Source organism: Equus caballus, chromosome 18 (assembly GCF_041296265.1).
Source record: "Equus caballus isolate H_3958 breed thoroughbred chromosome 18, TB-T2T, whole genome shotgun sequence".
Taxonomy (NCBI): Eukaryota; Metazoa; Chordata; class Mammalia; order Perissodactyla; family Equidae; genus Equus; species Equus caballus.
In genome coordinates, this window is record NC_091701.1 from 76582801 (window position 1) to 76596054 (window position 13254).

The 13254-nt window shown below is 53.4% G+C and overlaps 1 protein-coding gene across 13 annotated transcripts in view; it reads left to right on the plus strand.

Moving 5' to 3' along the window:
- Positions 1-13254, plus strand: part of LOC100146423 (aldehyde oxidase-like) — a 73907-nt gene that overhangs the window by 18209 nt on the left and 42444 nt on the right. For all 13 annotated transcript variants that reach the window (XR_011428141.1, XR_011428137.1, XR_011428139.1 and 10 more), the window contains 8 exon segments: positions 3416-3567; positions 5173-5266; positions 7425-7534; positions 8862-9046; positions 9719-9902; positions 11176-11268; positions 12351-12520; positions 13131-13245. Coding sequence is in view for 8 of the 13 variants with exons in the window: in XM_070240628.1 (XP_070096729.1) it covers positions 3416-3567; positions 5173-5266; positions 7425-7534; positions 8862-9046; positions 9719-9902; positions 11176-11268; positions 12351-12520; positions 13131-13245 (1103 nt within the window). In the remaining 5 variants the exon portion in view is untranslated.

Consider the following 13254-nt stretch of genomic DNA (forward strand, 5'->3'; position numbering starts at 1 on the left):
GACTGACCGGGAGGCTACCAAGCGTTTGTGGGGGTCAGTGAGGGACAGGACAGCGGACCCGCCTGGGCCATATCACTGCCATCCAGGAGTCCGACCTTCCTGGCCGCTGACCACCATCAGCCAAACTCAGTCAGTGCTGCAGACAGCAAGCCAGCCCCTCCCCGCTCCCGGCTCCTATCTGGAGGGCAGGGGCCCTCCTGGTTTTGCCCAGCACCCGGCCTCACAGCATCAGCCTCGGGACGATTCAGGTAGCACTTCTGAACGCCGCTCCGACAGTGAGGGAATGTGCTCAGATTGACTGAAATCTTAGCGATGGCAGAGGGAGAGGGGACAGCGAGCGGGTGACTGGGCGCGTGGACAAGCAGTTCAAGCAGCAGGTTAGGACAGGAAGCCCTTTCCTCTTCTCCAGCCCAGGCACGGTCTCGCCCGTGGTCTCCAGACGTCTCTTTGGCACCACAAGCCTGTCCTCAAGCAAATCTCAAATAAAAGAAGTCAGTGAAAAAAGCTGCTCTGTTGGAAGGAGAGGGGAGACTTTCCTCCATCCCCCTGTCACTGAGCCCCCACATCTGCCCCTGAGAGGGCCCTTCAGGGCACAATTCAAAACCCTCAGCGTGGCCCCAATCCTTCCTTTTTACAAACCAGGAAGCTGAGACGCTAAAGGAAAGTGGACTTGCCCAAGGTCCCCAAACGGCTGGCGCTCAGGTCGGCAAACCCCACATCTCCCACTTCTGTTCAGAACTCTTTCCGTTACTGCCATGCTCTGAGCCCCGGCCTGCCCCATACCTGTCCAACTGGCTGTTTGAATGGACTGTTTGGACTCTGGAGGCAAAGTAGAGACAACTTCTGAAATCTGAGGAAACAATGCACCTTCCTGGGGCCTCTTAAAATTACAGTGTGAGGGAATTAAATTCTGTGCACTCCACTTCAGCAGCCCAGGTTTGTGGGTTTGGATCCCGAGTATAGACCTACACCACTCGTCAGCCATGCTGTGGTGGCATCCCATGTATAAAATAGAGGAAGATTGGCACAGATGTTAGCTCAGGGCACATCTTCCTTAAGCAAAACAAAGAGGAAGATTAGCAACAGATGTTAGCTCAGGGCAAATCTTCCTCAAGCAAAAATGAGAGGAAGATTGGCACAGATGTTAGCTCAGGGCAAATCTTCCTCAAGCAAAAGAAAAAGAGGAAGATTAGCAACAGATGTTAGCTCGGGGCAAATCTTTGTCAGCAAAAAACTTAAAGTGTGAGCAGCCTCTAGTGGCCCCCAGGGAAGTTTCCCAGCATTCTCCAACTTTTCCTAAGGCCAAAAGAGCAAAGGACACTGGTAAGGAAGGGGAAACTTGGAGCCAGATGGGCCCTCTCCCCCCAGCCAGCACCCCCTGGGAAATAAATTTCTGTGACGGCTTACGTTTGTTTAAATTTTGCAAACTAACCCGTCTCACCTACACGTTTGGCTGAGCGCACGTTTCTTTCTCATAATCTTCAGTGTAGGTAGCGCTCCAGAACCTCGCTGCACCTTTTCCCAGGGACCCACGAACTCTGAGAAGCGTGAGTTAAACAGAACCCACGTTCTGAGAATCAAAGTGAAAGCTCAACTCCTTTGGAACTCAAGCTCGGTCTGTGCCCAAGGATGGAATAACATGAACAAGCACAGAAAATAGCGTGGTCTCCATACCGCGGTGTCTTGCCCAGCACGAAGTGCGGGGTAATGTGAGGCTCAGAAAGAGCCGAACAAAAGCCCCCGAGTGACTGTCCGGCCTCAGCCTGAGGCTGAAGTCTGTACTCTTGAGGACGCAGGCGGCAGAGTGGACAGCTGGCACATTCCCCTCCCTGGGCTGACCTGCCCCTTTCCACTCTGTTCAGAGAAGAGACAGTCTGACCTTAAAAAGATAATAATAATAAGTCTTTCTGCTTCTGATTTCTTGCCTACCACTAAGGCTCTGGGTCTAGGCTAGGAGGAATTGTAGGACAAGAAGCAAGCCTGGTCTTCCCAGCGCCCTTGTGAGCAAACACCAGGCCAGGACATCTGCAGAAGTTAAAGACCACGCTCCAGTGAGCCCACGCGAGAGGAAGCAACAGCCCATCGCTGACGGGCCTGGCACAGGATCCCGCGTCACGGAGTGCCTCTTATGAGACGCCGGGAGGGAGACAGCGTGAGGACTGCAGGTCGGGAAGTCCCCGGGAGGAGGGGCAGCTTAGATTTGGTTCGAGTAAGGACAGGGAGCAGCAGCCGCGGCTTCCCTGCTCTGTTAGGTTGGCCGAGATGACTGAAGCAGCGGGGTGTGGCGGTTACTCGGGCGTGTTGGCAGGGGTGGGGGAAATACTGTGCCAAGTACATTTTTAATATTGATAAAACAAAGCTATGTGGGAGGGAGGAATATTCTCAAAGATTAATCCACAAGAGAAAAATCAAGCCCAGCCTGCAACCTGATAAAAACAGACTCACTGTAGTTAGACCCCACCCTGGAACTGATATCAAATCTAACTCTACGGGTCAGTGATTCATTCTGCAAACCCTGGGGAACAGGAAGGATTAACTTTAAAAGGCTGACTAAGTCATCTCCCGATGGCTTGGGTGATTCCACTTTCAAAGATGGATCTGAACCCTTACATCCCTACCATGGAGAAACCCCCGTGCTAATATCCTACCGATACTCAGAGGTGTGGCTGCAACGGGGGTTAGAACTTTGAATGACCTCCTCGCCAGGTAGAAGATAGCATTGCCCCAGTCCTCCCAGATGCTCTGCCACAGCTCCTGCTTCCCTGGCTCCTCCCTGGGGACCCCCAATGTCCCCATGCCCAACAACAACTCACACAATACCTGGGGCAGCTCCCCACCCAGCCATCTTCATTCTGGTTGGCCGGTGCGCCTCAGCAACTGGGTTGTTGACGATTCTGAGCATCAAGGCCACCTGTAGAAGTGCACATGGGCAGTCACAGCATTATTGACTTGAGACAATGACCTCGGGAGCTGGAAGACCTTTGGTGTTATTATAATGCCATCAGATGTATCCCCCTTAATCACAAAACAGCTTTGCAGAGCTTCACTGTGGTCGATCAGGAGGGGGTCATGGAAAGTTCTCATAGGGTCTGCCACCTGCTAGTCGTGACTGTCATTCCTTCTCTCTACCCTCTATTTCCTTGCCTTTTCCAAAGAAGGGTGCAGGCCAGCCCAGGGGTTTCTAACACTGGCTGCACTGGAGAGCTACCCGGGAGCCTTTGAAAAAGCCCCGTGCACAGAGATTCCCATTTGACTGATCTGGGAGCGGGGCATCTGTGCCGGTTTTGAGTTCCTGGTGATTCTCTGTGCAGTCAGTGTGCAGAGCCATTGCACTAGCCAAACATAAAGCCCTGGCACCAGGGCTACAATTCAGCTGCTCCTCCCATGTCACCTATGAAAACCATTTGCTTTCCAGGGCTGACGATAGGTGCTGGCTGCAGTCTGGCCCAGGTGAAGGACATCTTGGCTGGGAGGGTTTCCGAGCTCCCAGAGGAGAAAACTCAGACGTACCGAGCCCTCCTGAAGCACCTGAAGAGGCTGGCAGGCCAGCAGATCCGGAATATGGCAGTACGTCCTCTGGGCCAAGCCTTAGGCACACCGCGCCGATTTCTTAATATCACTGAAATATTGAAACGGGGATCGGCAGAATCAGTAGGCAAAAGGGTCCCAGCAGGCTGAAATGACTGGCACAATAAATATTTAATATTTAACACACATTATTTAATGACATGTTTAAAAGAAGAATCTAAGTCAAAATCAAGAGAATAGCCAAGTAGCCATATAGGTGGGAAAAAGATGTCACGGTTTTGCTAATTTCTTGATAAGACTGTGGAAGAATCTAATTTAGTCTTAGGCTGCACTACAGAAGTATAGCACCTAAAATCAGGACTATTCTTCAGCACAGCTGGAGAATAACGCTCAGATCCGGGAGGCACACTTTAAGGTCTGGTTATTTTTGACTTTGGAAGAAAGCAGAAGAGACCTCGTTAGGTTTTCAAAATATACCTGCTTCCTCTCCTACATGCCCCAAATGGTGCCTTAGAAATCCTTGGGGTGTAGGAATCTGGGGAGGACGTGTTTCCCCTGAAAAAGCTCTTCAAGTGATTCCAAAATGCCCTTTCCCGTCCAGAACTCTGGCTGACACCCTGGAGCCTGGCAAGGAGACAGTGGCAGGAGAATGAGGGGTTGGAACCACATCAGAGAGAGGAATGGCCGGGGTGGGCAAAGTCAGAGGGATCACGAGAACGGCCTTCAAATATTTCTAGACTCTGAGGACAGACCGATTTATTTCACACACTCACATAGGGCAGGAGTGTGACCGACACGTGAGAGTCCAGGCAGGTGGACTCCAGCTCCATGGAAACAAGAACTTCAAAATCAAGCTGTTCATCGAGGACTGGGGGTTCTCCGTCCTCACCCATGTTCCAGCCCAGACCACAGCTACCCAGCGGGCACTGTGGATTCCATCACTATGTGGGGAGGACTGTACCGAGTTGAATGGCCAGTCATTTCCCTCCCGAGTTCTGAGATGCTACAGGCTCAACCAGAGCCGAGTGGAGCCCCAGGAAGAGGAAGAGGGCAGCTCTCTCGGTGGTGGGGATGCCCAGAACCCCAGCCTGGCCCAAGTGAGGTCCAGCAGTTTCAGAGGTCATGGGGGATGAGGCTGAGATGCTGCTGTACCCAGGGCAGGACGGCATCTCTGTACCCAACACCACGGCCACCTGCACTGTGGTCAAGGTTGAGAGGAGGTGGTTCAGAACTGCCACTGAGCCTCGCTGCTTGGATTGGAATCCCAGGCCTGCCCCTTCCAAGCTGGGAGACCTTGCTCAAGTTTCATAATTTCTCTGTGCCCCAGTGTCTTCATCTGTAAAACGGGGATGATGGCATCAATCTCACTGGGCTGTTGTGAGGATGAAGTGGGTAAACATGTGTGAAGAGGTTAGACAGCAGGTGGAACTTACCAAACGCCACACCAGTGTTGTTTGCCATCAATTCCTCTCCCCACTCAAAGCTGCGGGTGGGAGGGGGTCCTCCCCGAAGGTCTGAGTCCCTCTGCAAAGGAGACCAAGCTTCCTCTGGACACCTCCACCACCAGAGAAGACCGTCAGCAGGTGCCTGGGGGCGTGGGGTTTGAGGGATAAGATGACCGAGTCTATCCCTCTCTCTCCTTAGTCCTTAGGGGGACATATCATGAGCCGGCACTGCTATTCGGATCTGAATCCAGTTCTGGCTGTGGGCAACACCGCCCTCAATCTGATGTCCAAAGGTAAGCTGCCTTGGAAGGCTCTGAACAGCACCTGGAGATTTTTTGTCTTTTTTAAGGAACTGCTCCAAGTGAGAGCCCAGGTCTCTGGCTCTCGAACCACCATGGGGAGCTCAGGCTCCTGGAGAAAAGCACAGTGACCCAAGGAGGTGGCCAGTGCTTCTTTCTGGCACCACCCACCACACACACACACACACACACACACACACACCCCCAGGCCACAGCTCAGCCCTTGTGTCAGCCAGGGCGGTGTACGGCGGCTGAGGCGAAGGCTCTGGGGCTGAGGACCGCTCCCCACTCCTCTTCATGGCCCCCCTCCAGGGACTGTGTGGGAACCACAAGTCTGGTGAGGAGCACTGCAGACACCCAGGCCCCCTGGGGCAGGAGGAAGGCAGTGATTAACTTCCATGCCGGCTTGGGCCGCTCCATGCTACACCACACTTGTCTCCCTGTCTGGGAGCCCCAGTCTGTCATTTCCATACGGTGTGCTTGCCTCTTCCCCATCAGGCCACCTCCCAGGGCCTCTCACTCCCCCTCCCATGGCTCCCCCTACACCAACTCATCAAACACCCATTCCCTCTGTCCCTCCCACTCAGCGGGTCTGTCCTTCACTCCTTGGGGCTAACACAGCCCGGGCTCTGGGGTGCCGGGAGCGAGCACAAGCTGCCTGGCCTGAGCTTGGGGTGGGGGGTGTCCCACTAGGAATCATATCACAGGCATCGCAGCCCTCCCGCAGGGTTTGTTAGCTAACACACTCCCATCCCCCATTGGCGGGAACTCAGAAGCGCGGGGAGAGACTTGGTGGCAGAGGACAAACTCGCTCTCCCCTGTTCAGCTTTGCACGGGGCCCACCCCGGAAGGAGGAAAGCAAAAGCCTCACCCCTGCTCGGCCCGTCAGCCATTTTGCTGAGTCCTCCAGCCCCGTGGTCCAGGACGACCCCAGCTCGCCCCCTAAGACCCAGAGAGAAAAAGCCTAGACTCTGGGGCCTCAGGACAGCAAGGACGGCCCGGCCTCCACGCAGGGCGCCCCACACTAGTAGGAAGGGCAGTAGTTGGGCTCTTCTCTTGGGCTGTTGGAAAACAGCTGACGGTCTCTGTTCTCCCAGCTCTACCAAAGCCACTCCACCCTCAGCGCCCCCAGCCCCCGCGGGGCCGGTGGACGAGCTGGCCGACCAGGCGGCGGGCAGGCGGCAGCGGCCAGCAGGGCTCCCCGGGCCTCCTTCTCCGCCGCACCCTCTGCCAATCGGCACAAGTGCCAGGGCACGAACCCGCGACAGATGGCGAGGCTGCGCTTTGATCTCCCACCGCACCTCCTGGGGAGCCACAAACCGCTTGTTCTTTCACTCTTTAATAATTTTATTGAGGTCATATTGGCTTATGACTGTGTCAATTTCAGGTGTCCATTATTATGTATCAGTTTCTGCATAGACTGCATCGTGCTCACCACCGAGCGTCCAGTTCATCCATCACCATAGTATGTCCCTCTTCCCCCTTTCACCCTCCCCTCACCCTTCCCCTCTGGTAACCGCCAATCTGTTCTCCTTAGCTATGTGTTTGTCTGTCTTCACACGAGTGAAATCATGTGGGTTTGCCTTTCTCTGTCTGACTCATTTCTACGTCAGACTAAAAAGCTTCTGCCCAGCAAAGGAAACCATCAACGAAACGAGAACACAACCGCCTTCTAAAGCCAGAGGGCACGCTCTGACCACTAAGTGGTAACAACTGGGCTGAAAGGAGGTTTTGTGAATTGTTCTCTCTGCTCTAACGGTGGAGGTATCCGCTGCAGGAGCCAAAAGCAGCAGCAAGAACACAAAGCAAATCCACTGATTCCAACTCCGATAACAGTGGAGACGAACCCCGTCTCGGCTGAAGTGACGCCCTTATCTTGATCTTAGTATCGGACGACTTAGATTTAGTCACCCAGCATCTGCTGAGAGGTGACCGTGCTAGCCTGGCGGCCTTGGGGCGGAGGAGCCCAGGTTCCAAGAGCATGTCCAGCCTGAGGAGGGGACGGGGAGCCCTGGGTGGCCACATGCTCAGACCTCAGCATCGCTTGGTGCAGAGGAACGTGGCCTTTTCTTCTTTGCTGCTGACGTTTAAAGTACAGAATAATCTCACATTCCTTGTTGTGACCGTGCAGAAATGTCATTTTCTTCCACAGAAGGGACACGGCAGATTCCTCTAGACAGAGATTTTCTTGCTGGGTTGGCAAGTGCAGACCTTAAGCCAGAGGAAATTTTGGAGTCGGTGTATATCCCTCACTCTCAAAGGGTAAGAACTCGCTGGTCACTTCTGAGAACTGTTTTTCCCTTCCCGAAACTGCGTCCAATCATCTTTGGAAATCTGAAAGCAGATGGAAGGAAAATAGCTCTGCCCTGAAAACCTGTTTCCTGCCTGCTGTGGCCTGGCCCGGCCCCGAGGCCCTCACCCTCGGGCAGGCAGCTCTGGGTGTGGATTTGGGGTTGTTTCAGCTGTGGGGCGGGGCCTGTGCAGGCCACAGTCGTGCTTCCACGCCTGCTGATGTCCAGGGGTCGACTCTGGGAGGCAGAAATTAAAGTTCTCTGGCTGTGGAGAGAGCTGCTCTGCCTGACCCATAGGGAGAAGGAGGCTGGGGCCAGGCCTCCCCGTGCCCCCCTCCTCCAGCTAACCCCAGCGGTTCACAGGAGCCTGAGGGCCTCCAGACGCTGACTGACTCAGGATCTCTGGGGGTGAAAGGAGGGGCCCTCTGTCCTCACTCCCTTTTCCCTGTGCCTCTCCCCAAAACTGTGCCTGAATCCAATCTGAGAAGACACTTCCTGAGAGAGGCAATACCACACACACACACACACACACACATACACACAGACCCAAAGCTGGGTTATGCAAAAAGTCTTATGTTAAGTCCTGCCTTCAGCCATGTAGGAGCTTCATTTATTTTTCCCTTGGAATGGAAACTCCGAAGTGTGTTCCCAGTCAAATGTGCATCTGCATAAAGGCCCCAGACAGAACAACAGGCAGACTCAAACACAGCACCATCAGTGGCCACGCAGATGGAACGCACTGGAGGCACAGGCACCTCCGTTAACTTCATGTCAGCACACCAGCCGTCACGGTGCCAAGGGGTCAGTGGGGCAGCCATCACCCTCCTAACTCTTGTTCCTGATGCAAGATTCCCCAGGTCACTGTTGGAAAGTTTTAGTCAACTCCTTTACGAGCTTTGCAAAATGGAAAAGTGACCGTTTCTACAAACCAAGAAATGTGGTGGGTCTCTTTTGCACTTTAAGTAAATCACATTTGAAAGCATATGTGTTGGGGGGGCTCTTCCATCCTCGTGGGGACAAAGACATCTGAAGGCAAGAGGGAAGGGCACCTGGAAAGAAGGGCTTGTGGAAATGACCCAGGCATTCCGTGTGAGGCATCCTGGCCTCCCCAGGGGAGGACCTTGGGCGGACATCATTCTCACTTGGAACAAGAAGGCAGCCAAGTTCTCTCTGATTGTGCCAAGTGTCTTTTGTGTCCCTTTCGATTGAGTCTAAGTGATCAATTAGTGGCACCAAGAAGCGGAAACCATGTCAAAGCTTTGACATATCATATAACTTCACGAGTTTTGTCTCCACAGTGGGAATTTGTGTCAGCCTTCCGACAGGCTCAGTGCCAGCAGAATGCCTTGGCCGACGTGACGGCTGGCATGCGAGTCCTCTTCCAAGAAGGCACGGACACCATTGAGGACCTGAGCCTGGCTTACGGAGGGGTTGGGGATGCCACAATCAGTGCACAGAAATCCTGCCAGCAGCTCCTGGGCAGGTAAGCGACAAATGCTGCCCCCCGAGGGTGAAACTTGGCATCACAGAAGCAAGTGGAAGCTTGGCTGCAGCAGGAGCTGGTGAAGCGCTAGGAGGGTGGAAACTCCTCTGGGGGGCATTACTAGTTGTTCCTTCTGTAATTTCGCTAAATGAATCAGATCTTATTTGACTGTGATTAATTAAGCACCACTCTTTGGGTGAGCAATACACCAAAAATGGCCCAGGACTGTGTGCAGCCCCATTCTCTTGTGTTCATCAATCCCCAGCAAAGCCACGCCAGGCCACGTCCACGTGGCGCCTGCAGCTCCCGCTGCCCAGGACCCCCTCCCTCTGCCTCAGTGAGGCAGTGTCCGAGTCTGAGTCCTGTGCAGTTCGTGATGGAATGGGCCCTAATGGTCTACTTCTTTAATGCCTGGTTCTGGCTCTTGAACATGCTTGGTTCAGGTTGCAATGGGACAGGTGCCATCCCCAGCCTGCCATGACCCTCGGGTCACTGGGCGCAGCCTCCCAGGCCCCGGTTTTCCTGAAGGGCTTGGTGAGGTGATTTTGAAGTTCCCTTCCAACTCCTAAAAGGAGACTTGGGCTCTCCAGCTTATCCCCATGCAATACCCAGCACGCACCGCTCGATTGGAACTGCTCGTCAGCTGGTTCCTCCTGCCTGCAACCTTCCCAGGCGCTGGAATGAGCCGATGCTGGATGAGGCTTGCAGGCTGCTCCTGGACGAAGTCTCCCTCCCAGGCGGGGCTCCGGGGGGCAGTGTGGAATTCAAGAGGACTCTGGTGGTCAGCTTCTTTTTCAAGTTCTACCTGGAGGTTCTGCAGGAACTGAAGAAGCCGGGCAAGCTGCTCTCTGTGCCCGTAAGTGCTCTGGCTTCTGCATGCTCCTTGCTGCCGTGAACTCCCAGCTTTCCCACCGCTTTTGCAGACCGTCTTGTCGGCAGCCTGCCCCGTCACCTGTCACTTGTTCCAGCTCAGGCCTGGTCAGTTCCTAGCCATCCCTCCTTCTGGGATTCCGCCCCCCCAGGGCCACTCCCTGAGGGTCAGGATGCTGCAGATGTGTACTGCAGGCCCAGAGCAGTGAAACAGGGTCCTCTGCCTCTGGTACACGATGTGGTTCCTTTTAAAATCAACCTTATTGAAGTATTATTAAATGTAATAAAATGCACCTAGTTAAATTCAGCGGTTTTGACAAATGTGTAAACCCGTGTAGCCACCAGCTCCAAGAAGATCTAGAGCATTTCCATCACCCCAAAAATTCTCCTTTGGCCCCTCTGCTGTCGGCCCTCAGGCAACTGCTGACCTGCTTTGTGGACTATAGATTAGCTTTGCCTGTTCTAGAATTTTAAACTCAATATGAGATATAAAATTGAATTTTATTTTTCAAAAATACCAAAACTTACTCTTATGCTAACATTTAAGTAGCTTCTCTCCAGATTTTCTGATTGTAAACTTCTGGAATAAGTCAAGCAAAGTAAAACATCCTCTCTCTCTCTTTCCTCCTCCGACCGTGATTGTAGCTCTCGCCCTGCCTTGCACACCCCATCTCCCCACCGCACCCCACCCCGCCGTGCAGGGTTCCTAAAGCGTCTGGTTTTCATTCACTCCGTGAAGCCCCTCACCAGCCACATTCACCAGGATCGTCCTTGCTGCCGTTTAATTCCTGAATCAAGACACTTGATGTGTTTCAGTGACACCCAGAGAGGCGTCCTGATTTTACTGCTTTTCCAGAACAGCTGAGTTCTGAGAAGAGCAATCAGGACGGGGGATCTTTGTGTCCAGTGAACTCCAGCCCATTCTGGGAGGGCTTGTCCAGCCCCAAACGTCCTGGCTTCTCCCCCTGCCTCTGCGGGCCAGCTGGCTGACAGGCCTCTCCCTCCTCCGGGTGGCTTGAGATCAGGTTCAAACCAGTCAGTCCAGTTCCACATCATGTGCAAAGGGAGGGAGGGCAAGAAATGTTCAGATAAAAAGTGAAATCCTGGGGGGTGATGTGGATTTGGGTTACCCAGGCCAGCCTGGCCCTGCCGTGTCTTGGACACTTTGCCCAAGTCATTTTCACATAAATCACAGCCAAGCTCAATCATCGACTAATCGGCATCTCTGTCTCATTTTGGATTTGAATTATGTCTCTCAGGATGGCCATCATTTTCCTGAAATTTCAGACCGATTCCTAAGCGCTCTAGAAGATTTCCCGGCCACAGTACCCCAGGGCGTCCAAAGGTACCAGGTCAGTGAGTTTAACTTAACAGAAACCTAGAAACTAAGAGAAAAGTGATAGCTGTGTGAACAGGCAAGCTCTTCAGAGTTGTGGTTTCTAGTTCGGACTTTCCAGTTTTGCTAGAATATCGGCCGTTTGTTCAGGCCACATCAGGAAGATGCTGGGTGTCAGATCAGGCCTGGGCTGCCGCTAGATGCACTCGAGGCTGAGCCGACCTGGAGCAGCTGGCCCTCTGCCTCATCACTGAGTCTCTGCACTGCTGCTCCCGAGCAGCTGTTCCAAGAGCAGCTAAAGCAGGTGTGGGGGAGCGCAGAGCAGGGGAGCGGCCGGGTTCAGCCTCAGCCCTGATGGCAAATGTGCAACCTCCAGTCAGGAAAACAAGAGCTCTGCGAGTAACTGGCCACACCCTTCCTGAAGGACGCTTGAGAAAGTCTCTACTGTTGTCTTCAGAGCACAACCCCTCCCCTCACCCCGTCTCCACACCAGCTCTTCCCTGAGGACAGTTCCAGGATAAACGCCTTCTCCGTGTCCTCCTCCTCCCAGGGATGTTTTTGTGCCACCAACAGGGGCAGCCAAGGCACCTTAGTCCTGGTCTGGGTGGACTCCACTGCGGTTTCTCCCCTCCCTCCCCAGAGGCCCTGCTCAAGTCAATAAGCAGGATTTGGGCTAAGATTTTGGTCCCCCACCCTGAGGAATTACATCACTTTAGGCCTCATCATCATGATCGCTTTATAGTTGAATAGGTTGATCATTGGAAAGGCAAGAAAGCAGGACAGGGAGACCCTCTGAGTGCCAGCAGAAAGGGGTCCAGGGTCCCCACTTGGAAAGATGCCAAAAGGAGAAGCTGGGTGCCCCTTCACCTACTTCCCAATTTTGCCAAAAGGTTGGCCCTGTCGAAGGCATTGCCATATAACTAAAATGACAAGTCCCCAGTCTAGTTACATCATAAAACTGTCACGTTCATCATCTGGCCCAGTTTGTTGCCCGAGGGTGACCGTTGATCTCTCCATCCCGAGTCAGGAGGGTCAGTGATTGGCCGGGCCACTCCTGAGATTAAAGGCTCCCAGGGCATCTCACGTCTTCCTCTGCAGAGTGTGGACTCTCACCAAGCCCTCCAGGATCCAGTCGGACGGCCCATCATGCACCTGTCAGGTCTCAAACATGCCACAGGTGAAGCCATATTTTGCGATGACATCCCCACGGTGGATAAAGAACTTTTCATGGCTTTGGTGACCAGTACCAGAGCCCATGCAAAAATCACGTAAGTAAATGAAAAGCTTTCAAAAGCCTTTTAAAAGCACACCTGGGGATTCCCCGGGAGGAATGTGTCCATTCTCCTGTGATGTCCCAAACCCAAAGGATCTAAAATGGAAAGAGTAAAGAAAAGGTCAGCAGCCCCAGGAGGAGGAAGGGAGAGAATCCAGAAATGACCAGCATGCAAGAACAAAAATCCTAGTTATGGGCCCCTTGCTTCCGGCTCAGCCTCCCAACACCTCATTCTACCCCCTGCAGCCTTGGGCAGGGCTCGAAGGAGTACCTCTGAGCAGGGCCGACATTCAGTGACTGATAAAACACTGAGGTCCTTCGTTACTACATGTTAAATGGCCACTGTCCTAAGCTCCCTAAGGACACCCCTTGCCGCAACCACACCGGCCCCTCCTCAAGCTCCCCTCCCAGCAGCAAAAGTGTTACCCCTGGCCCAGCAGGGGGCCTCCTGGACCCTCCTGTGGTGGGTCAGCTTCAATTGGTCAGGGCCTAGTTGGGCCAGTTGTTATATATTTTGATTTTCAACCATGCTTTCTCCCTCCCTTAAAGGTTTGGGGCCTCCAAGCTTTCTGATTTCTACCTCTTAAATATTTCTCTCTTTTCAGATCAGTTGATTTGTCCAAGGCCCTTGAACTCCCCGGGGTGGTTGATGTGATAACAGCTGAGGACATTCCAGGCACCAATGGTGCCGAAGATGACAAACTGTTGGCTGTAGATAAGGTACAGAAC